Raw genomic sequence first — 24557 nt, 5'->3', positions numbered from 1 at the left:
CNCCATCACACACACACGACTACCACATACACCATCACACATGCCTACAATCACACATTACACATACCATACATATCACACATTCACACACTACACCACTACACACATCACACATTATCACACGCACACTCCATCACACATGCCTACAATCACATACACATTACAGATATCACACACATTCACACTACACCACTACACACACATCACACATTATCACACATGCACACCCCATCACACACACCCCATCACTACACACATCACCACACAAACACAGCATCACACAGGCGTACCCTGTCACACACATGCACACACCATTACACATACACCGTCACAGCAATGCACATCCCGAGAAGTCCTGGCCCCTCGCACACCCGTTTCCACCCCCAGCCGCCCCTCCACGCCCATTCATTGAGCGCCTGCTGTGGGCCCCATCCTGCCCTGGGTGCTGAGCTTGTAGGTCTGCGTGAGGCTCAGTCTTGACCCTCGGAGAGCTTCCAGTCTAGGAGGGGAGACCAACACAGACAAGAGCCACAGAAGGAGGGGTGTGGCCGGGTTGCAGCCTGAGGTGGGCACACACAGAGTGTGGCCCATTCTCTAGAGAGGGCGAGGGTGGGAAGCCTTCCTGGAGGAGGGAACCTGAGTAACCAGTGCTCACTGGGCAAAGCAGGGCTCCCAGGTGGAGGGAGGAATGTCTCCAAGTAAGAAGCCAGGCATAGCACGGGGAAACGGGAGAAGAGTATGAGCCGAGTGTTCAGTGCAGTGTGGGGCCCAGGGAGGCTGGAGAGAGGCCATTGTTGGCCTCATCAGTTGCATCCGTGTACCGAAGCCACTCTCACCCCCACTCCGGCTCACGTGGACACGCAGGGGCTCCCACCCATGCCCCCATCCCCTGCCTCAGGTGGCCTGGGTGCTGCCGCTGGCCTCTTCCTACTCCCTGAGACTCGGGGAAGACAGAGAGCTCCCATTCTGAAAGGTGAGATCATCTCACTTCTGCCAGTTCTTGGAAAAGTTATTCGTTCCCAGAAATGTTTATTAGTCACCCCTTTTGTTGAAAGACATTTTGGCACCACCAGATGGAAAAATCAAAATGCTTCTCACAGGACGATTCGTCTCGAGTATTCCGCCTGACATCCCACAAGGATGATTTCTGAGGATACAACTCAAGGAGGATGTTCTGTTGGCATCTGTGGGGAGAAGCTGAGTCTGTTCAGCTGTGTGTGTGTGTGTGACTGTGTGTGACTGTGTGACTGAGACTGTGTGTGACTGTGTGTGCACACGTGTGCATGTGTGCTCTCTTAGGGGTCCGTGGAAGCAGTAGTCCTGGGGACCTGGGCAGAATTCTGATTTGCATCACCGTACCCTCTGTGTGCCCCGGCACCTCCCAAGCCAGTGGAAACCAAGTAGAGGGCTTGCCCATCCAACAACCGTTCCCTCCCGCTGCTGGGCCCCAGACCAGGCACATCACAGCCTTGGTGCTCATCCTTATTTAATCTCCACAGACAGACACCTTGCGAGGGAGGGATTTTCATTCCTGTCGATGGAACGCTGAGACTCAACAAGATAAAATACCATGCGGAGGATTAGGTAGTCCACGGCTGAGACCTTGCTTCTCTCCCACACCCGGGAGGCAAGGCTTATGACAGCAGGAGTAGGCGCGGCAGTCCTTTAGAACACTCAAGAACTGGGACCCCAACGGGGCCCCTGACTCTGGAGGAGCCTTGGAGGAGAGGCCACAGAGACATCTTCGTGGGCAAACAGGCGGGAGCCGGCACTGTGGTGGTGGGGATGTCCGAGATGGTGCAGCACGGGCACTGGGCATAGTGGCAGGGATGGTGGTGGGGGTGGGTGGTGATGGCAGAGGTGGAATTGGTGATGGGCATGGCTGCGTGTTGGAGGAAGCTTCCAGGAAGACCCCTGATGGTGAGTGGGGAGACCTAGCTGGAATGGAGGCGGGCATGGAGAAGAGGCAGTGGGGGGAATGACCGTGGCTCACTGTGGAGCTGATGTGGGTCAGAGCGTGGCAGGTGGTGGTGACTGGGGCTGGTGGAGGTGCTGGTGGATGGATCCCAGTCCTGGCTCAGCCCTTGTCCGGTCGCTCAGGCTGGGAATCAGATGAGCCAGAGTGGGGAGGGGGGGCGGTCTCACCATTCCCACCGCTTGTCTCCAGTTAGCCTCAGCTTGCTTCACAGCAAATGATGGACTCTCCCCTTCAGTAGCACCCTCTCTCCTTTTCTTGACCTTGAAGTCAATGGCTATTCCTGATCAGGCTCAGTTCCTTCAAGTGCGGAAAGCCGGACAGGTTATCAGCCCCTTGGTAGGGATGAAGTTACTGTCTTGGATGTGGGCACAGATGTTAGGGGAGCACCCTGGGGGCTGTCCCCCAAGGTCAGGGCCCCTGCTGTGGGCCCAGAGGCAGCTGATGTGATGGCTGCGAGAGGCCACCTCCCCCGAGCATTGCCCCCCTGTCCAGGGACAGGACGCAGACCAGCCAGCAGCACGTGGCATGGTGTTTCGGAGGCTTGCTGACCCTTCCCTGGGGTCACTGGCCCCTGGGGAATCCTCTGATTTCCCCCACCAGATGTGACCCCCCTCTCCCAGAGTGCCAGCCCCATATGGAGGCCAGATGTGGAGCTGGGCCCGTGTGAGTCAGACTGAGGTCGTGGAATGCGGGTGACCACCAGGTTGGCCAGGGAGGGCCAGTCGGTCCCCATGACAGCTCGACGGAAAAGCCCCAGAGCCCACAGGAAGCTCGCTCTGGTGAGAGCCCGGTGGGGGCAGGGTGCTGCGATGCTGGGGCCTCCTGGCCCAGGCGGCTCTGGAGGGGATGCGGCCCTTCCCAGCACAGTGACTTGCCATCCCACAGAGGGGGAGCCCTGAGGGGAGAGGTGGGCCCCAGAATGGCCCTCCCTGGGATCTGGCCAGCTTCCTGGCCCTCGTCTGCCCTCTCCCTGGAGCTTCCTCTTGTCTCTCCTGATGCTGTTTTCCTCTCCTCTGAGCATCCTGTTTTTAGGAAGGAGGGGTGGGGAGGGAGGGCTCTAAAGGGGCCATAGAGGCATCTGATGAACGATATCTCCTGCCCTTTTACGGATAGGGACACCAAAGCTCAGAGTAGGGGTGGGGATCTGTCCAAGGTGCCCGGAGTATGCGGCTGGGGACACCAAGCAGGAAATGCTAGTCTTCTCCTGGCTCAGCCATGCCCTGTGTGTCTGACCACAGAGCACTCTGCCGACGCAGAGCGCAGGTGGGCATTTTGTGAGGTGTTCCGGGTGGCCCTCTCCTGGGATGAGTGCCTTTGGTACTGAGGACCTCAGCACCTCTGTCATTGTTCCTGGGTTTCCTCCCCAAGGCCTGTCCCAGAGTCTTCACAAACCTGCCGGCTCAGCTCTGTGTGTGCTGGGCTCAGGCCTCTGAGATACCGTGGGGTACCCGGGGGGGTCCCCAGCCTCCCAAGAAGCCTACAGGAGCTTTGGGAGGCATCTCTGCAAGCCCTGGCCCCTGAATCAATTCATCCAGCAGCACTCAGCTCTGCCCCCGCCCTGCTGTGGCCCCTAGGTCTCAGCTACTTCCTTCAGGTCTCAGGGAAGCAGATTTTGAAGATGGCTTGACTTTTAAGAGCTGACAGGAGTTCCGAGCCAAGATGCTCATCCCACACGGGACAGGGCTCCACACCAGAGTGGCCTGGAAATGCCAGCCCAGCTTGTGGAGAGGGGATGCTCTTGGCTATCGGGCAAAGGGCTTGCTAGAGGTAGCACCTTGGTGGGGAAATGGGCAGTGTTTGAGGTTCTCAGCTGGGCCAGTCCCACTCTGTGGGGTGGTATTAATCTACATCTGCAGGTCTGGTGGGCCTCAGGCTGAAACACCCTCCACAACTACCCTTCTGGGAGCCCCGGAGGGACTTCGCTGAAGGTGGACTGGACTTGAGCCCACGCCAGGGAGGCTGGATTTCCCACTCTCCCCTCCTCTGAGGCTGGGCCCCATTGTGCCTGAGGGTGCCGGCGTTGGGGGGGGATGCTCATGCTCCATTCTCCTACTGGGTGGTTCTCTATGGCATGTCCACCAGCACCTGGCCCTCACGTGCCGTTGTGTGCAAGGAGCTGGTTGGCTGATCCGCCAGCATGGGATACACTGGGGCCTGAGCCAGAAGGTCGGGAGGGCCTCAGCGGAGGGGAGCACTATCCACTCCTCCAGGGAGCCTATCCATATCCATCCAGGATGACTCTGACGCCATGTCCCTGCCTCTGGTGTGGACCAGATCCGTCAAGGGTCGGGGGGACAAGCATGATTGAGACAGCCAGGCTGCTTCAGGCGTTTCACGTTCCTCTAACAGGAAAGGGGCAGCTTGCGGCTTCCTCCCTGGGCAGCAGGCTTCCACCCGGGCCTGCTGTGCTGGAGGCGCAGACCCCATGGCCAGGCGCCCCAGCTGGGCAGGCAGGCGCCCAGATCCAGCTCCCTACTTAAGGCCTCTTGCAAGAAGGGTGGGCCAGTCCGCTGATCTCTTTTCACCTGATGAGCTGGGGTGCAGAGCTGGAGCAGGCCAGGCCTGACTGTGCACACTTCACCGCCAGGGGGACAGGGCTGGTCTCTCCCCAGGGTCTGGCCTAAGACCTCCTACAATGCCTGTCCTGCCCGGGACCGCCCAGCGTAGACAAAATGGTACGCAGGCAGCTAACCCCCTCTCCATTCCCGACACGAGCGCCAAGCACCAGACCTAGCATGAGCATGGGAAACTGAGGCAGGATCCACACTGGCTGTCAGTTTGTGTGAGAGGGGCGCATCCTGTTCTGTCTTTGGTTGAAGCGAACTTCGCAGCTCTAAGTTGGGTATCCTATCCTTGATCGCAAGTTCATGGCGGCAGGGCGCCCGCGGTGGCCAGGCACATGGCAGGAGATCCCTGAGGACGCATTAGGGTGGGGGCAGCGGGCAGTTTCCAGCAGGCCCTGGCCACAGTGTCCTCGCAGCCTGGTCTCGTTTGATGTAGACTAGGCAGGGCGTGCACAGTGAACCTCCCTGTCTGCAGGTGTCGGCTGGCCCTCCCGCTGACCCTCCCCTGAATCTCGAAGGTAGCTGGCGGCCCCATCCCGTGACCTCCCCGTCCTCCAGAGTGTGCTGGCCGCGTCACAGGGAGTGAGCCCCCCTATCCCAGGTGTGGCGGCCCCTCCCAGTGACCTCCCGTCTCAGGTGTGGTGGCCCCTCACAGCGACCCCCCTATCCCAGGTGTGGCGGCCCCTCTCCCACATTCCCTGGTAGGAAGTCGGGAGAGGGCAGATGAGCATCACTGAGACCAAACCTTGGCTCTGGCGGCCCTTCCTCCCTTCGCAGGGCCTGGGAAGCATGTGCTCAGAGTTGCGTTTCAGGAAAGCAGCTGCAGCTCGTGACACGCTTTCCACAGCGGGAGATTTATGGGGCTGCGCGGCTTTCATGGTTTCTGTGGGGTTCCTATTCTCCCCCCCATTTGTCCTGGCCGCTGTCTCCGAGGCAGATGGGTGACAAGCCTCCCCTAGCTGGACTGGCCCAACAGGAAGGTATGGCTGGGTGGGGGAGGGGTGAGGCTGACCACCCCAGCCTCCTTCAGAGGAGGAAGCTGCTGGAGCCACTGGGGGCCCACCTCGAGCAGCCCATAAATCTGTGAGACCTCCAGGAGGCCGGAAGCTTCCCCGCGGAGGTGTCCCACACACTCAGGCCTTGCCAGGGAAAGGAAAAGGGCCAGCAGCCCCCCGAGTCTGTGCCGCGGCCACTCCCCCAGGGCCCAGCCTGCAAGTTGTTTATTCCGGGCTGGGCCTTTCCTGCCATGTGTCAGTTCCCAACAGGCAGATGAATGAGCATCTGTAGCTTCTGCACCGGCCGGACAGCTTTTCTCCAACCTGGCCTGGGCGGGGAGCTTTGATCCCAGCAGGAAGTCCCCCAAATCTGCAAGGAGGGGCATCTGTCAGTTCCCATCTACTCCTGCCACTAACTTTCTGGGGTGGTGACAATGCAGGGTCCTCAGAAGGCCTAGAGCTCACAGGCTATGGTGGCTCCTGGGCCCGGACTGGAGCTGGGGAGGGAGGTTTTGGATGGACTGGGGTCTGGACAGAGGACAGGGCTCCCGTGGGGCAACAGGTTGCCCTCTGGAGGAATCTAAGCGGAGGCTGTGACCTGGAGCTCCCCATTCTTCAGGTTGCCTTTGATGGCCTGGTCATGGGTCAACACTGGGACTCTGAGGAAGTTGAGGTACCCCAGGAAGGAGGACCCAGATGCTCACTCGGGTACCTTGCACTGCAGCCAGGAACGCGGGAAGCAGCAGCTGAAAAGCCACCCAGGGCTGGACAGGCCAGGCCTGATTGTGCCTACCTCCCAGGGGACAGGGCTGGTCTCCTCCCCAGGGTCTGGCTCTCTGATTCTACTTCTGCCCTCCTTGACCAAGAGAAGTGCTCAAGGCACTCAGCCTGACCCCTCGGCCGGAACCAGCTCCACACTGCTGCCGGCTGCCCTTGGTGACCCTGGCCCCCACGGACCTGGCCCTCAGCCGCTTTCTCACCTCCTCGGAGCCACGGCCAGCCCTCCAGAGCCCCAAGTGGACGTCTGCTGTGGGGCGGAGGAAGGTGTGGGTTAGGGCAAGGGAAGCCAGTCCTCTTGGCTTACACTGCCCTGGTGGCTGAGAGAGTTCTTGGCATGAAAGACCTTCCTGTGAACCCCAGAAATGCTGAGAGGGAGGGCCGCTGCTGCCCCACCCACCTGCAGCCTTGTTCCCTGAGCTCTGTGGCTGGCTGCAGGAAAGGAGGGTTTACTGCAGAGAAGTGGGGTGGCCCATGGGCTGTAAGCGCAGGAGACAAAGCTCAGCCAGGTGCCTAGGCTGGGACAGCGGAGGCCACTCCTGGCCGCCCTGGAACTCTCTTCTTGCTTTCCCTTGGGCATCTGCTCTAGGCACCCGCCTCCTCCCCATGGTGGGGCACCAGGGCTCGGTTACGCTTCCAGTCAGCCCAACCCATTCAGCATCCAGGGTTCCAGTTACCACGTCCCAGCCCTGGTTTTGTCTGCACTGATGGCAGATCCCTGCCCTGAGCAGAGACCGCTGGGAAGAGCGCACCAACTCACTTGTAGCAGTCAGCTCTGCGGGCAGCAAGGGCTCAGAGGAAGGGAGAATGAAGTTGAGCTGTGGACCCTGGGATGCAGCCGTTGAGCACTTATGATAAAACCAGAAGCACCAGCAGGTGGAGGCCAGGCTCGCTTCCCCAGGAAGGAGGGTTGAGGAGCTCTGCTAACATCTGCCTCACTGACCTCCTTGTCTCCAGAGAATGGCCATTCTGGCTTAAGGTGCCAACCTCTTCCTGTACACCAGCAGTCCCTAATTTTTTTTTTGGTTTTGTTTTGAGATGGAGTTTCACTCCTGTTGCCCAGGCTGGAGTGCAGTGGTGTGATCACTCACTGCAAACCCCGCCTCCCGGGTTCAAGCAATTCTGCCTCAGCCTCCCCAGTAGCTGGGATTACAAGTGCCCACCACCACGCCTGGCTAATTTTTTGTATTTTTAGTAGAGACGGGGTTTTACCATGTTGGCCAGGCTGGTCTCAAACTCCTGACCTCAGGTGATCCACTCGCCTCGGCCTCCCAAAGTGCTGGGATTACAGGTGTGAGTCACTGTGCCCAGCCAGCAGTCCCTAATTTAAGGACTGTCGGCACACTTCTCATCTCCCTGGTCTGACCTCACCATCTGCCTTTCTGAGAGCAATCTCGTCTCTCTCCTTTCTGAATACATGGTGGGGGATCCTCAGCAGAGCCCCCAGTTCCAGCGTTGTTGAAGACAATTTTTGGGACATCAGTGCAAGGACAGTGGGAGTTCAGGCATGCTAAGGGCCGAGGCTAATTAGCTTGGGGTGAGTTTCATCGTATGGGTGTGTCTTAGTTCTGGGCTGCTGCTACAAAACCCCTTAGACTGGGTGACTGATAACAGAAACTTATTGCTCATAGTTCTGGAGGCTGGGAAGTCCAAGACCAAGGTGCCAACAGATTCCGAGTCTGGTGAGGGCTTGCTCTCTGCTTCCGAAATGCTGCCTCCTTGCTGTGTCCTCACACAGTGGAAAGGGCATGGGAACTATGCCTCTTTTTTTTTTTTTTTTTTTGGAGACAGAGTGTCACCCTGTCACCCAGGCTGGAGTGCAGTGGTGTGATCTTGACTCACTGCAACCTCCACCTCCTGGGTTCAAGCAATTCTCCTGCCTCACCCACCCGAGTAGCTGGGACTACAGGTGCCTGCTGCTGCGCCTGGCTAATTTTTTATATTTTAGTAGAGATGGGGTTTCACTGTGTTGCCTGGGGAACTCCTGAGCTCAGGCAATCTGCCCGCCTCGGCCTTCCAAAGTGCTAGGATTACAGGCGTGAGCCACCGTGCCCAGTCAGCTTCTTCTATAAGGGTACTAATCCCATCCACAGGGTGAAATCCTCATGATTTAATCATGTCCCAAAGACCCTACTTCTTAATATTCTCACACTGGATATCAAGTTCCAACAGATGAATTTGGCGGGGGATACTAACATTAAAACCATGATAGGGTCTAAGAGGCCCATCCTTGAGGCCGTGGTTCTAGGATGGGCAGAACTGCCCATAACCCACTGTGCCAAGCCCCCTGGTTGGGTGACATCACAGGTACATCTGGGTTGGGAGGGGCCCCAGGTTCCATGTAGCCCAGAGGTCCCCCTCATTCCTCACTTAAAGCCAGAGGTTGGTTGGAGGTGATAGCAGCCTGCTGGAGTGCTGTGTGGTTGCTGATGCTCGTGCTCCCAGACCTGCAGTGCAGGTCTGTTTGAGGTCACTGTTGCAATGCACATTTTGAATATTTTCAGCAGTATGTGCATGGCAGGGGCTTGGCCCATGCACTACATGTGTAGCTCATACTTGGTGGGCTGTGTAATGTGTAGAGGGGTTGCCAAGGGCAGCGGAAATGTGGCCTTTTTCCAGCGTAATCATGAGTCCTACCACTACCTGCCCCTGCCCCTGCCCCTTGTGGCCAGGACAGCTCCCACCCCTGATGTTGCTGAGATCTGCTGGGGGTGGAAGGACAAGGGCTGGTTGCTTTCTCCCGACGACCAGTGTCCATTGCTCTATCCCTCTGGACTCTCGACAGCAAGTTGTCCAGGCGGGAGGGTACCTTTCAGGGCTTTGCCCTTGGTGTTAGGCAGTTAAGCAGGTCCCCTTCAGGCCTGTGTGGCTGTGCCTGGAGATGCATAGGGGGCTGCTTTGGATGCCACGCCTGGTTTCCAGGGCATTCACTGATGGGGTGAGGCTCAGAGACCAGAGAGGGTTGGGCAGGCCTCACCGGCCCTTCTGCTATGACCCCAGGGAGTGAGAAGGTCCCTGGGAGGCCTCTGCAGGAACTCTAAGGCTAGGCCTTCTCCAGCCAGCTTTCTCTGGGCTCTTCTCAGCAAACGTGAGACTCTGCCAGCTCTGCCCTTCTGCCTGGCCCTGAGCAGAGGCCCAACATCCCCAGAATCTTCAAGATTAACTGTATTAGCTTCTAGGGCTGCCAGAACAAAGTACTACGGACCGAGTGGCTTAAACCACAGAAACGTATTTCTCACAGCTCTGGAGGCTGGAAGTCCAAGATTAAGGTGTCGGCAGGGTTGTTTTCCTCAGTTCTCTCCTGGCTTGTAGATGGCCACCTTCTCGCGTCCTTACAGGGTCTTCCCGCTGTGCGTCTGTGTCTTCATCTCCTCTTATAAGGACACGGGTCATAGGGCCCACCCTAATGACCTCATCTTAATTATACTTAAATGTTTTAAAATTGTAATGGGTACTTAATTATACTTTAAAGACCCTATCTCCAGGTAAAGTCATCCTGTGAAGCCCAGGGGGTTAAGCTTTCAACAGAGGAATTTGTTGGGACACCATTCAGCACACAGCACCAACAGATGCTCTGAGCCTGGGATCAAAGCTGTGCTCTCCCAGAGCCCCAGCCCAGGGTGCCTCCCACAGCGTCCTTGGGCCACACCAGCCCATGCTGGCTGGGGACACCATGGCTGTGCAAAGGGTCTGAGGTGTCCAGCACGGCAGAAACAGCCGTATCCTGAGCTCATTTGTATTCAGCTCAGTCCTGGGGAGAGGAAAGTGGGGCGCTCAGGGATGCCTGGGGTGGCTCCCCCATTGCTTAGCTAAGGGGCTCTCAGTTGCCACGGTGACCTCTGTCTGCACAGTCAAATACACTCAGCCCAGCCACTTCTCTGGGCTGGAGGGCTCCCCCCACCCCAGAGTTCACACTGACTGTTGAGTCCCTTGGTGACAAAAACATGGAAACGGTTGCCATGGCAGCCATTCTTTGGAGCCCTCAGACTGGAGTGCAAAGTTCAGGATGCCCAGGGACAGCTGAAATGAAAATATGGGAAAACACGCTTCCCTCGCCCTGGAAGGATGAGTCGGTTGGCATTCAGTGCTCCCCTGCGCCTGGCTGTCCCTGCCCCTCCCCATCCCCTGGTCCATGTGTGGGTACAGGGGGTTGCCCTGGGAGTGAAGGAGCAGAGTGGCCCCCAGAGATGTAGACAGAAGCCAGCCAGCATGGGAAGGCAGGCTGAGCTGGGGTGGGTCCATTGTCTGGAGTGGTAAGTGGGGAAGTGACCACTGGGCGTTCCCTGGGGACATGTGCTTGTGACTGCTGAAGCCACAGAGCTTGCCTGTGTCTTGGTTTCTTCAAGTTGCTGCTCCTTTCTCAGAAGGGCTCAAGTCTGCTTCACGGCCCAGCCTGGGGAATAAAGTGCTTCGCCTAGTGAAGGCTCCAGGGTGTGAGGGGTGGGCTTAGTGAGGGGAAGGGACCCTGCTCTGACAGTGCAGGGCAGGGGAGTGGGTGGATGGCTGTTTCTCTTGAACAGAGGTTGAGTACAGCAGTAGGCCTCTCCAGGTACCCCCTGGCCTGGGGGCAATGATCATGTGTCCACCTCTAGCAGGTCCCCAAGAAGGCTCCATGAGGCTCTGGTGACCTGAGATGCACCAACCAAAGGGTTCTGCAGTCAGGGTTGTTTGAGAAACCAACATATGTATACAGGATTCTTAGGTTAAAGGCTCTGAAAAGTTCTGCAGTAAGAGCAAAGGTTCTCCTTTATTTATTTATGTAGCATCTCTTATTTTTGAAGTCTTCCTTACTATCTTGCAGAAATGACATCTGCGAACATTTGTCCTCTCAGTCAACAGCATCTCACCACTTATGAGAAACTCATATTCCAGGGCCTCACCCAGATCTATTGAATCTGAAGCTCTGGGGCGGGGCCCAGCAGTGTATTTTCACAGGCCCGCCAGGGGATTCTGATGCATGCTCCATTTGGGGAAGTCCTCTACTAGGGAAAATACTGGCAGCGAATTTGGAGTAAGAGGAATGGTCTGGGGACCTTGGGCAGCACAGAGGAAGGGAGGCCCCCTGGTAGGGATGGCTTAGACATGGGAAGCGGCAGTCCGAGGAGCCCGGAGCTCTGGAAAAGGCACTACAGCCACCCCAAAGAGTGGGTTCTCATCTTCTGCCCCTGAGCATTGAGGACCCATTAGGGTTTTCTGAGACTGGCTGGAGGACCGGGCTGTGTGTGTGTGGAGTGCTATGAGGGCTGGTGTAAAGTGACTTGGGTCTTTGGAGAATCGCACCCCTGAGGAACCTCCCTCTCCCCCGCCAGCATTGCGCTCACCCGAGCACTTGCCCTGGGCAGACAGCTTGCCCAGAGTGCTGGGGGCGTGGGCAGCACCTGTAGGCTTCCTGGACAAAGTGGGTCTCGGCAAGGCCAGGAGATGGCTTGTCCCGACGGCAGTGCTGGGTGGCACCCTCAAAGCGTGGGAGGCGAAGCTTCTTGGAACAGCGGCCTTGGCCCTGGTGTTAGCAGGTGGGGGGTCTACGATCAGCTTGCCACCACTCACGCGCTCCTCCATGGGACGCTCTCTGCAGTCACTTCTTGGGGCTGGGTCTCCTTTCCCTTCCCAGGCTCAGGCAGAGGTGGACCTGGCCACAGCAGCTGGGGGCCCACCCGCCTGCCTGTGCTTCCTTGCAGCCGTCCAGATTCACATCCTAAAGGCGGACAAAGCGGGGGACTGGTGGAAGTTCACGGTGAACATCATCTCCGTGTACAAGCAGGGCACGAGCCGCATCCGCCGCGGTGACCAGAGCCTGTGGATCCGCTCGCGGGACATCGCCTGCAAATGTCCCAAAATCAAGCCCCTCAAGAAGTACCTGCTGCTGGGCAACGCCGAGGACTCTCCGGACCAGAGCGGCATCGTGGCCGACAAAAGCAGCCTGGTGATCCAGTGGCGGGACACGTGGGCGCGGCGGCTGCGCAAGTTCCAGCAGCGTGAGAAGAAGGGCAAGTGCAAGAAGGCCTAGCGCGGAGGCAGCAGGCAGGCGGGCGCCAGGGCGGGGCCGAGCGAGAGCGGGCGCCTGGGCCCGGCCGCCGCGGACTTGGCCCGCGAGGGCTTTCCCAGGTGGGGGGAGGGGGGCGGGGCCGCAGGCGCGGGGCGGGCCCCTCGGCGGCCCTCCTCCGGTCCCCCACCTGCGCGCCCCGGGCGAGAGCCGTGTGCGCGCGGGGCGGTGGTTCGTCGCCGGCCGGGCCCTGGAGATGAGGACGAGACGTAGCTACCTCACGGGGCTCCTTCCCAGAGCAGAGAAACGCGCTTTCCTTGGCGGGCGCGGCGCGTGGAGGGCTGGGGGCGGGAGCAGACCGCACAGCTGGGGCCCGCAGGCACGGGGCCCTGGATGGCGCGGAGACCGGGGACGGGAGGAGAACTGTCAATTCTCAGGCCCGCAGTCTGGGCGGTGGCCGCCGAGCACCCAACCATACACCACCCCACACGCGCAGTACGGGATCCCCACTTTCTCCCCGGCCCCTCCTTCTAGTCCCTGCGGGGCCCACCTGGCTGGTCACAAGCCTGGGTCCACCCCCCCCCATCTGAGGGGTCGGCAGCATTTGGGGAAGGACAACTCCTGTCCGGCCAGCACGCCCCAGGCGGCCTCTGGTCTCCACTGCCACCTGCTTGAGTGGGTCCTCCTGGGTGGGGGTCTTGGTGGGTGGGGTGGGGGTGGCGGTTCACCTGTGGAGCGAGGAGAGAAGCCCCTGCTGCCTGCCTCTGCCCCTGCCCAGCGTTGGGGCTTGCCCAGGATTCTGGCCCATCCAGAGGGCAAGTGGGCTCAGGGCATCCCTGAGAAGCCAAAGCCGGTGTCCCCTCGCCTCATGCTGGAGCTGCCTGTTGGGAGGAAGGCATCGCAAACGCAAAAACCTCCAGAGAGTTTCCCCTTTTGGAACTTGGAAACCAGCCCCTTTTATGACAATTTTCCCAGGAGATGGGGGAAGGGGTACTGGCTGGGTTTACGGCAGTGACACTATTTATGTAATGACATCAGCTTCCCCGCAAGGCCCTCAGCAATGTCAACAGCTGAATGGGCCTGAATGGGCTTGAGTTTGCAGGCTGCGAAGGCATTTGGGCCTGGCTTGGGGCAGGCGCCTTGCTTGAGCTGGGATTGTGGGGGTTGCTGGCTCAAGCGAAGTACCAGGGTGCTGAGCCATGGTGGGTGGGGTGCAGGAATGAACCAGGTTCCTGGGGCCAGGAGGCCATGTCTGGCTTCTCCAAGGAAATGGCACAGAGGCTGCGCGGGGCGCTGCTCCCCTACAGCTGTCCTTGGTCGGCCTGGGCCCCACCTTGACGACCATGCCTTTCCAGACAGCCTTTTTGTGGTCCGCCCGTCCTCCACTGTGCCCCAGCCCTCTTACAAAATCTCCAGAGACACTGTCCTCAAGCAGGGCAGCCCTTTTGTTCTGACCTCCTCCAACACAGGGTCCAATTCCTGTGCCTCTCGGGCCTCCTGGCTCCCCGCCTTTCTGGGCTCCTGTGCACGTGCCAGGGCTCTTGGCCCACATCCTCACACCCGGCGCACTGAATTAGAGGACTGGCTACACAACCTCACAGTCAGGAAATTGGTTTCCTTTCCCAGCCAGAGTTTGCTGCCAAAAAGATCAACCAAGATGAGCTTGGCCCCCCGGATAGGTCTGGCTTCCTCTGCCTTCCCCGCTCTGCCCGCATCACGGCTGCCATTAGAACACCTGCTGTGATGCCAGGGCACTTTACCCCACAACACAAACACAACATGTACTCATGACAACCCTGTGGGACAGGGACCCGTTGTCCAGCAAGGAGACTGGGAGTAGCACGTGCCAAAATACAGCTGCAAATTGGGGGGCAGGACTGGGGGCCTCCAGACTCCAAAAAAAAACACACACTTTCTGACCAGGGAGAGACACCATGAGCCACGATGGCCCTCACTGCACTCCAGCTCTGCAGCCCAACCGCCCAATCCCTGTGCATCCCGGGAGGGTGCTTCTGGGGGAGTGACCACTGAGCCCCTGGCCCTGGTTACTGCCTCTTGAGGACACTGGCATCTGGGCTGGAGAACAGGAGCCCAGGGTGGGGTAGGGCATGGGGACTATCACATCTTCAGAGGGGGCAGAAAAGTGGTGGGGGACACAGGGACGGACTTGCCAGGCAGCAGCTCCAGGTTCCAGGAAGGTAGGCCTTGGCTGCTCTGAAGAGGTGGTAGAAAGGTGTTTTGGCTGCCTCGGGGTGGTTGGAGAGACTCCAGGAGAGACGGCAGAGATGCCTCAGGGGCAGGGCACAGACAGACCTGCCCTGGCAAGGGGCATTTGGCTTTCCTGAATTCAGCCTAAGGCTGCAAGACAGGGCCCATCGGATGCCCAGTGTGGTCTGCTGCGTGCCATTGGCATCACAAGGCACGGCGCTGCTGGGGCGGTTGTCCTGTTTCTGTCTATGCCAGTGTGGTTTCTTCACCCTGCCCAGAAGGGCTGTGGCAGGCCCACGATATCCCACCCTGGGTCTGGGTCTCACCGGTGTCCTGTGAGGGGCCTGCACTTGTGGTTTCTGAGGCCCCCTCAGCAACGGAGCCAGCGACGCGCCAAGCAACAAGGCATCTTGTGGAAAATTCAGCCAGCGTCCCGCCCATCCCTTCAGCTCGGCACCCCAAAGGGCACAGGCTGTCCACCCAGTGGCCTGGCTCTTGGGGAATGCGTCAGGGTGACCAGATTCACCAGGCTAGGGGCCAGGTCATGGTTGGGATTGTACAGTCATCATGAGCTGCCTTTCCTATCCACACACCCCGGCCTCTGCGGTGAGCGCCATCCTTGGGAAAGCACCCTTCCTCCACTCCTGAGCCCCACTCCTAGGAGCAGAGGGAAATGGGAATTGAGGTGTTCCGGTTTGTACAGTTAGGAAGGGATGTAAAACGGAACTAGATTTGAAGAGTGTATTAACCAGAATTGTGCTATGTAGGTGTTTGAAGAAAAACATACCAGATTAGTCTTTGTTTTTGAAATGGCTTCCCCAGTTGTCCTTTTTCTTAGCAGCTGGGTGGTCTGGTGTCCCTGACAGCTGAGTGCCTGCTCTATGGACGCGCAATAATGCCGAAGATTTGCGGGGAGGACATAGGGCTGCCCCCGGGATTCACCTGCTGGCTGTGGTCTCTGCCCACTGCATCTGTCCTTGGAAAGCAGGGCAGGAGGCAGCATCCCCAGGGGCCTCTAGGTGGGAGGGATGGACACCTGGGGTCACAGCCCAGGGAAGCTGGGAGCTGCTCCAAGGCCCTGGAACTCTGCCTCAGTCGCGGCATGCTGGAGAGGGGTACGGACTTTCTTGGAGTTGCCCCAGGTTGGAATGAGACTGAACTCAAGAGGAGACCCTAAGGGACTGGGGAATGTTTCCTACCTTCAGGAAAGTGAAAGACGCTTAGGCTCTCAACACTTAAAGGACGCCCCCTTGAAGCCCAGAGTGTGACAGACTAGACCCATTGATGGGGCCACTGGGCCATGGTCCGTGGACAAGTCATTCCTGTGGGCCACAGCCACGGCACACCCGGGGGGGGGGGGGATCAAAATGTGGACTTGCGGGGTCTCGCCCCTGCCAAAAGCCAAACCAGTCCCACTCCTGTCATTGGACGTTTCTTCCCATTCCCTCCTCCCCCCAAATGCACTTCCCCTCCTCCCTCGGCCCCCTCCTGTGTTTTGAATTTCTGTTCACTCAGAATTGTAAATGTTTAGTTGTGACCACGACGTATTGTTTGCGTCAGTGTCCCTTTCCAATGCATACTAATATATTATGGTTATTATATATGAATATATTTAATGACATGGAAAAAGTTGTGGATTTTTTTTTTTCTTTTTTTTGGGCGGGGGGGGTGGTTAGAGTTGTAATGGACCCAGATGGAACTTGTAACGTGGGCCTCACATGATAGAACTAAATTCAGATATCATTAAATAAACTCTTGTACACTGTGCCATCTCGCAGTCTTGATTGGTGGCCTGGGCTGTGGGTGGTGGGTGTGTGGGGAGGCAGGGGAAGGATCGCGTTTTCGGGGAGTTGGAGGACTATGGCTTCAGGCCGAAGAACTCCCGTGCAAGTCAGAGCCCAGGTTTTACCCAAAGCCTCAGAGACAGAGCCCTAACCCCCTAAAAGGCAGGAAAAGAGCAGTTTTGCTTGGAATGTCCTAGGGGCTTGCTGGCCGTGAATGCTGTTTTGAGCTAAAAGGCTCTGGAATGGGACAGTCTGTATTGCAGGCTGCAGGAAACCACTCCAAGGAGCCATCGTTGCCATTCCCTGGAGTTCCAGGACAGAGAGAGGGGAAAGGGGTCCCTTCCCACTTTGCCCTACCTGCAACCCCCGGGCGGAGAGCCACCTTTGACCCTTTCCATTTGATTCAGAACCTGCAGGTAGTTTCTGACTTTTACATAACTGGCTTCTTCTATGAAAGCCAAGGAGAGACTCAAGAAACTACAGCAGGGTTTGTGAAAGAGATCTTGCAAAATATTTTTTTTCAAGCGATTGCTAAAGGCTTCGTGCGGTGCAGAGACTGGGCCAGTGCCAGCACCACGCAGCCACCAAGAGCTGAGCTCACTTGGTTTCTGAGAGGCTATATTTAAACCTCCAAATGGTTGTGATTTCTTTATTAAATAAACAATTCAGTCATTAGGAACATATTGTGTTGCCATGAAAAGTGGGGCCGATCGTCACCAGGAAGCTATAATTTCTGCACCCAGCTGTTTTGAAGGCAAGCCTCAGCAATGGGCCCAGTCTAGCCCCTCAGCAACACAGGCTCCACAGGCCCTTCCTTCGAAGGTATGGAGAGCCCCTTCCCTGCTGTGAGAGAGCTGACTAGAGTTGCCATTCGCTTCTGCTCAGGAATAAATAGGGCCAGCCCTGCCACCTCGGGGGTCTGGCTCTGCAGAAGGCAGCTAGGCTGTCAAAGCCAGGGCAGGTAGATACGTGAGTGGTCTCTGGGTGTCCCAGTCTCAGGTGTAAGTCCCTGCTGAAATGACAATGCCTGACAGTGGGTGGGCAGGGATGAGATCGAGGTCTCAGCTGGCCACACAGCCTAAGGAGAAACACAAGCCTTTTCTGGGGTCTCAGGTGCTCCCCGGGGCCAGCGGGGCCACTGGTAGCATTTAAGACCCACCGAGAGACTGGGCTAAGAGGCCTGTGATGCACTTGAGGCAGTTTCATTATCAGCTTTCGTCCTTTTAGGTCAAGGGTCCAGTTCTCAAGGACTTTCATGATGTGGCTTTTTTCTGTCCATTAAAAACAAAAAAATTAAAAAGGTGTGTGTCTGAGAGCCCGCATTTCCTTTGGGACGCCACCACAGTCAGGCCCTGTGAGGGTGGCTGCAGCCCCAGGCCCAAGGCCAGAAGGAAACACACATTAGAACATGTACTGTCACGAGCCCCTCTGCCTCCCAGGACATTATGCTCTAGTTGGGGAGAGAGGGCATCTGCCAAACTCAATGCAGGAAATAAGCTGGGTTGATGCTAAGGAGTGGCCCAAGGTAGTGGGAAAAGCCCATTTTAGAGGCGGGAATGCGGAGTCACAAGGAAGCTGGGTGATCGCCAACAGGGACCCAGAAGCCAGTGCCATCCATTAAAAAACGCCTGATGGTGGGTGGGCAGGTACGTCAGAGCCCTGCGGGTGTCAGAGCTTCATGGGGCTTGCCCAGCCATCCGAGCTGCCACTGGGCAGGCTCGCTCATTCATAAGGCTCTCCCCTGCCCATTCCGCTCCTGCCCATTCCTCTCAGAGACCGCGCCCTGGCATGGGATGCCCACTCGTGGCAGACACACCCCTAGGTTTCAGATTTTGTTGAACAGACATCTCTTTCTCCACTCTTCTTAAAACTAAATAAAGACACATAAGAAACAGGCCAAGAAAAATGGGGAATGAAAAGAATAACGGAGCCAGTAAGAAAGAGAGGATAGGGACGGATTACACGCCTGCTTTATCTGACTGGAGCCTCAGCGGGACGGCAGGTCCTTTCTAGAAAGAGGTCAATGTCTTTTGTTATTGACATGTAGTTGGGAGGAAGTCTGTGAAATTGTAGGAAGCAATCGGAGCAAAGATGGGTCTTGGCCCCCTTTTTAAAATAAGGGGCAAAAACCCACTTAATTTCAACAGCGCTGGGTTAGAAAATCCAACTAGCTAAGAGATGATCCTTAACTAGTCTCTGCTTAAGATGTCAGTGTCACTGTGAACCTCAAGAAGCAGGGCATACAATTCTAAGGAGGCTAAGGCACTCTTTCCTGACTAGGAGGAACAATGCGGCTGTTTGGCCAGCCAGCAGCTCTCTCTGACTAGTTATGAGGGAGCCTCCCAGGTTTTGTTTGTGTTTTCTTTTTTTTCTTGAGACAGAGTCTCCCTCTGTCACCTAGGCTGGAGTGTAGTGGCACGATCTTGGCTCAGTGCGACCTCTGCCTCCTGGGTTCAAGTGATTCTCCTGCCTCAGCCTCTTGAGTAGCTGGGATTACAGGTGCCTGCCGCCACACCCAGCTAAATTTTTTATATTTTTAGTAGAGACGGGGTTTCACCATGTTGGCCAGGCTGGTCTCGAACTGCCAGCAGTTTTTGAAGAGGGGCCATCGGGAACCTGCATCAGCCATGTAGAAGGAGAGTTTCAGGGATCCAGCTCATGGAAAAAGCCCAATCCCAGCCAGGCCAAAGGCTGCAGGCAGCAGAGAAAGAATTTTCCCTATCAAAGTCACAAATGACTGGTGGAGGCCGTGTCCAGGCGGGGGCCCTGCGGGTTTTGAAAGGAGCTATCATCTTGGGGCTAATGATAACTAAGGTTTAGTTACAGTTACTAATAAAAATGAAGTTTAAATGGAACAGAAGGACCAGCTGTACCCAGGTATCTGGATTTCTTTATATGGTATCAAGAGTTAAAATGCTTATAATTAATAATCGGTTAAGTTAAACAGTACTTACACTGTTATTTTAATCACGTTTCTTTTCATTGAAAAGGCACCCGAGGTTGGTGGCTACTAAGGCCCTGCCTTGCCTTTCTTCTTTATGCTTGGAGGGAGGGCTTTAGGCTTGCCCAGCCAACTCCAAAGCACTCACTGTGGGTCACCCAGGACTGTGGTCCTAGCAGCTTTGAGGGGGGGAAAAGCCAAGCCTTTCAAACCATGCTTGAAAATGCTATCTTTACATTAGCCACGCTCTCTAGGGTGGCTCTTGAGGCAGCAAATCCCCAAAAGGGATGCATCCCAGCCACTTGGGTATGCTTGCCACTTCTGGCCTGGTTGGGGTGGGAGTCTCCTATGTCACCCACCCCTTGAGGAAGGCAAAGGGGAGCGGGGGTTTTCCTGCCTGGCCCGTTCCCACCCTGTGTGGCCTGCACTGCCCAAAGCCTGGACAGCAGGTCCGTGCATTCTAATGTCCTGGGTAGCTTTTTATCTGCCCTGCCCTGCCTGTGGGTGCAGAGAAGTGAAGTAACTTGTCCAGGGTCACACAGCTCGCAGTGCTGGGGTCGGGCCTAGAGCCAAAAGAATAGAAGCCGCTGTGTGCAGACATCGGCTCAGTGTTTTGCTTGAAAAGGCCTTTCAGTCTGACTGAGCCAGGACTCCATGGCTCTGGTTCAAAGACGCCCCCACAAGTTGCCGGGGCTCCGTGCTGAGCAAGTCAAGAAGAGGTGAGAAAGTCAAACAGACTGTCAATGCCGCCTCCCCTGAGCCCCAAAGTTGGGGGCTCCCTCCAAGGAGACGCTGTTTGTAGAGATTTGGGGTTTCGCGCAAGACTGGAAGATGAGGCACTACAGATTCTTGATTTGCTGTTGGATGATCCGTTAGCAACCACCCCACCCCGACAAGGAGGCGCATCCCAGGGCGACTTACCAGCCAGAAGCCCTTGGTCCCCTGTCCAGCGTGGCTGCTCTCCTTCAGGAACACATGCACCTACAACAGGCCCGCTTCCCTTCCTTCTTCCTGTGACAATCCAGGTCCCCGGCAGTATGGCTCATCCTCACTGCTGCCTCTGCTCTCCATCCTCTCAGCCCTTCGCACCTCCTGTATCGACGCAGCCCATTTCATTCTCACTCTGCTTCAAGGGCCTCGACATCCCAAGGCTAGCCTGGGTCTGCATGTGTTGGCAGCTCCTGGAAGCAGGGATCAGGCTCCACAGAGACAGGAGAGCATTTTCCTGGGCCCTGGTGCACGCTCACATCCTCACAACAGTCTGTCCTATTGCACTAGGTGGAAGCATGTAGTAGGATCCCCAGGATGTAGACTTGGAGGCATCTGGCCCACTGGGCTTAGGCTTGGGTTAGGGAAGAAACTTCTTTTTTTTCTTTGAGATGGAGTTTCACTCTTGTTGCCTAGGCTGGAGTGCAATGGCGCGATCTCAGCTCACCGCAACCTCCGCTTCCCCAGTACAAGCGATTCTCCTGCTTCAGCCTCCTGAGTAGCTGGGATTACAGGCATGCGTCACCACTAATTTTGTATTTTTAGTAGAGATGGGGTTTCTCCGTGTTGGTCAGGCTGGTCTCGAACTCCCGACCTCAGGTGATCTGCCCGCCTCAGCCAGAAGGAACTTTCTTTCAGTGGAGCCAAGCAGGGCGCTCTGTGCTTGTGTGTGCCAACTCACTCTGTCCTCACAGCAACCCTGTGAATAGGAAGGACACCTCATCTCCATGCCCTAGACAAGGAAGCAGAGGCAGAGGAAGGTCACTTGCCCGTGGTCTCTGAGCTGGTAAGTGGTGTGGTTGTCATTAGGGTGGTTCACTGCATATTTCAAGCTCTTGGCCTTCCAGACATTTCCTGGTCCCCTCATGGTGAAGCAGGCCAGGTGACGAGTTCTGGCCAGTGAGCTGTGAGCAGAGGCAATGGGTGTGCTTCTGGGCTGCACATGTCCCTGCCGGCATGAGAGCTTCCAGAGCTCCCTTGTCCTTTGCCAGAGAGACCACAGTGGCTTTCCTGTCTGCCTGGGTCAGAGCTCCCAGACCCCAGGTATTCCCGGGACCCCTGGAGCCCCCAGTCCCTAGGAAATGACATTACACCAGGCTACCCGTGGCTCTCTCTCTGGTGTCTCTGTCCATAGGGGGTTTCAGGTCATGCCCTCTTGAGCAAATCCACCAGAAACTCGCCTGCTGTGAATCCCCTACCTTCTCAATGAAATCTTGTGCTTTGGAAATCACCCATCATCAACCCTAATTCTTTCCCCTTTCATCAGGGAGGGCAGAGCAAGGCCAGCTGGCCCAGCCTGCTTTCCACGCGGATAAGAAAGCACAAGGTGCTTGGCCCCCTGACCCCTGCTAACACGAACTCAGCCGTCCATTGGCCTGGCGTCTTCCGCAGGCCTGCCCCATCTGTCTGCCCTTTCTGAGACACGCACAGACATACACATGCGCTGCACAAACTCACACACGGGGCTGTCGGAGCCAGGTGAGGCGCCAGGTAACAGCATGTTCTCCTGACTTTGCAATCTCATCCCTCTGAACCCTCCACAGTGCTTTCCAGCCCGACCACCTCCTGTCCCACCTGCCTTATTCCACAGACTTGATTCCAGCTGCTTATAAAGATGTGTCAGCCCTGGAAGATGAGAGTTGATTGTTACCAAGGAAATGAAAAAGAGTGTGCTTCTGGGGCTAATGGCAGTTCCCAAAAGAATATTTCTGTGAAGTGGCGGCTGGCACCCCTAGGAGGAGTGCTGAGCCTGGCGGGGTGACTCGGGTGGGGAAGGGTGGCAGGGTTGTGGTTACACGCTCAGACACAGGCCTGTGTGGCTCCTCCGAACAGCCCTCACCTCACTCCTTCCCCACTACCTGGACACACGTGGCCTTGAATGTACACCCATTTCCTGCACAGACACGTGACTTTCACAAGCAGGCCAGAAGTCAAGGTTTCAAACTGTCTATTAATCCAGTGGCCCCAGGATGCCCAGAGTACTGCGAGGTGGCCAGAAACCACTGGCCGCCATGAGGCAGGGGACCCCAAGGGACCTCTGGCCAGCACCAAAATGACCAAAGTCAAAACCCAAAGGGCCACGCTGGGCCTGGTGCTCTAGGCAGTTCTCCAGAGCTTTGAGTCTTTGCTTTTTTTTTTTTTTTGAGACGGAGTATTGCCCTGGTGCCCAGGCTGGAGTGCAATGGTCCACCTCTTGGGTTCAAGCAATTCTCCTGCCTCACCCTCCCGAGTAGCTGGGATTACAGGTGCCCGCCACCACGCCCAGCTACTTTTTTTTTTTTTGTATTTTTAGTAGAGACGGGGTTTCTCCATGTTGGTCAGGCTGGTCTCGAACTACTGACCTCAGGTGATCCACCCGCCTAAGCCTCCCAAAGTGCTGGGATTACAGGCGTGAGCCACCACGCCCAGCCAGAGCTTTAAGTCTTTACTGAAGCAATGCACAAGAGGTCGGAGCTTTGGGGGAATTTATTGAGAGCAGGTTTTGCGTACCAAAAGGGTGCTGGGCTTGTATCTGTCACTGGCAGGTGTCACAGCTGGTGGTCTCTTTACTGCCATCAATTAGTTGGCCAGACCGCAACCACCACGATAGCCACGAGCAGCAGTAAAATCACCATGATCATCCCTGAAAAAGAGGAGCAGAAAATACTTTTAATGATTCCTGCCAGAAAAGCTTCACACATTCTGAGTGTCTGCAGAGGGTCAGAGGGATGTAGTTCCCTCTGAACCTTCGGCTTGTATGAGGCGGAGAGGGGTGGTCAGCGGCCTGGGGCGCTGCTCTTACACAGCTCTGGTTTTGCAGGATGGTGAGTGCAGAAGGCAGGGGCCTGGGTGTGGCCAGGCCTCCCCAGGCAGCGCTCAGGCCAGGACGGGGTGCCTCCTATGCCCCTAACTCTAGCATCTGTGTACATCGTGGACCACAGGGGAGGGCAGAAGCTGCTCACGCCAGCCACCCTCGCTACCCAATCAGATTATGCATTGATGACGCATTGATAAAGCCAAGGGCTTAGGAGAGCCTTCTAGAACCCATTTCTCCATTCTCCACATGGCTTCATTTTGTCTTCTTGAGTCTTAAGATCCTTAAGTCACCCATTTCTACAAATATTCACAGATAGTGGTGCTTGCTTTAATATACACTTTTTCTGCTAGTATTTGCTAGTTTCATTTCCTGACATTTTTGGCTGGAGAGCATGGGCCCTCCCCACCAGCCCACGCTGGGTCCCGCTCTGCCTGCCAGCCCTGCCCTGCTTCCTCTGGGTCGTGCGCCTGGACTGACCATTGCCTGTTCCTTCACCTGATGCTGATGAAGTGGGCCCCAATGAACACAGCCCTCACTTAGTGCAACGAGCTCACCATCTCCCATGTTCGCTTGCCTAGTATTTAACAATGAGTGCTTACCACGCGCCAGGTACCAGCGGCGACAAGGTGTAGCATAACAGAGATGGGGCGCGCCTACTACAAAGTAAGCACTCAAGAAAAGTTTGCTGACTGAAGAGTCCTTGACCTGCCAAGGCCCCACGAGGGAGGTGGGTAGCAGAGGTGGAGAGGTCCATGAAAATGCTTCAGAAAGTAACAGGGAGAGCCACGTGTGCAGGGTCACGTGGTTGCGTGGCCAACAGGACTGCTCAACACTACTGTAGTCTGTGGCATACGTTCGTGAGCAAAGAAAATGCTGTTTCAGTTAGCCATTTGTGAAAATAAGAGTGCAATTTGCTTTTCTGTCCAAGTTCACAGACTTCCTGAATCCCCTCCACAGATCCTCAGGGTTCAGTGTGGATCAGGTCGTATCAATCTTAAGCTCAACCCATGTAGGCATTTTATCATGGTTTTGAATATTGAGAAGACTTAAAAAGGTATGGCAAGTGGCCGGGTATGGTGGCTCACGCCTCTAATCCCAGCACTGTGGGAGGCTGAGGCGGACGGATCATCTGAGGTCAGGAGTTTGAGACCAGCCTGGCCAACATGGTGAAACCCCATCTCTACTAAAAATATATTTAAAAAATAGGCCAGGTGCGGTGGCTCACGCCTGTAATCCCAGCACTTTGGGAGGCCAAGGCGGGCGGATCACGAGGTCAGGAGATCGAGATCATCCTGGCTAACATGGTAAAACCCCATCTCTACTAAAAATACAAAAAATTAACCGAGCATGGTGGCGGGCACCTGTAGTCCTAGCTACTCGGGAGGCTGAGGCAGGAGAATGGCGTGAACCTGGGAGGCAGAGCTTGCAGTGAGCCGAGACAGTGCCACTGCACTCCAGCTTGGGCGACAGAGTGAGACTCTGTCTCAAAAAACAAAAACAAGAACAAACAAACAAAAAATACATACATATATATATATATATA

The 24557-nt window shown here is 56.4% G+C and overlaps 2 protein-coding genes across 6 annotated transcripts in view; one reads left to right on the top strand and one right to left on the bottom strand.

Annotated features, from left to right (window-relative positions):
- NTN1 (netrin 1) overlaps nucleotides 1–12430 on the top strand; it is a 238902-nt gene extending 226472 nt beyond the window's left edge. For both annotated transcript variants that reach the window (XM_017849238.1, XM_017849239.1), the window contains exon 7: nucleotides 11993–12430. In XM_017849238.1, the coding sequence (XP_017704727.1) occupies nucleotides 11993–12321 (329 nt within the window). In that variant the 3' untranslated portion in view covers nucleotides 12322–12430. The remainder of the gene's footprint in view (nucleotides 1–11992) is intronic.
- Nucleotides 12431–20827: 8397 nt separating this feature from the next.
- STX8 (syntaxin 8) overlaps nucleotides 20828–24557 on the bottom strand; it is a 350582-nt gene continuing 346852 nt past the window's right edge. For 2 of the 4 annotated variants that reach the window (XM_017849241.1, XM_017849240.1), the window contains one exon: nucleotides 22668–22840. In XM_017849241.1, the coding sequence (XP_017704730.1) occupies nucleotides 22773–22840 (68 nt within the window). In that variant the 3' untranslated portion in view covers nucleotides 22668–22772. Of the gene's footprint in view, nucleotides 20951–22667; nucleotides 22841–24557 lie in introns of those variants that run through there. The other 2 variants (XR_001880919.1, XR_001880918.1) reach the window with 2 other exon arrangements.

Source organism: Rhinopithecus bieti, unplaced genomic scaffold (genome assembly GCF_001698545.2).
Source record: "Rhinopithecus bieti isolate Rb0 unplaced genomic scaffold, ASM169854v2 scaffold_31527, whole genome shotgun sequence".
NCBI lineage: Eukaryota > Metazoa > Chordata > Mammalia > Primates > Cercopithecidae > Rhinopithecus > Rhinopithecus bieti.
This window is presented reverse-complemented; position numbering and strand designations above follow the sequence as displayed.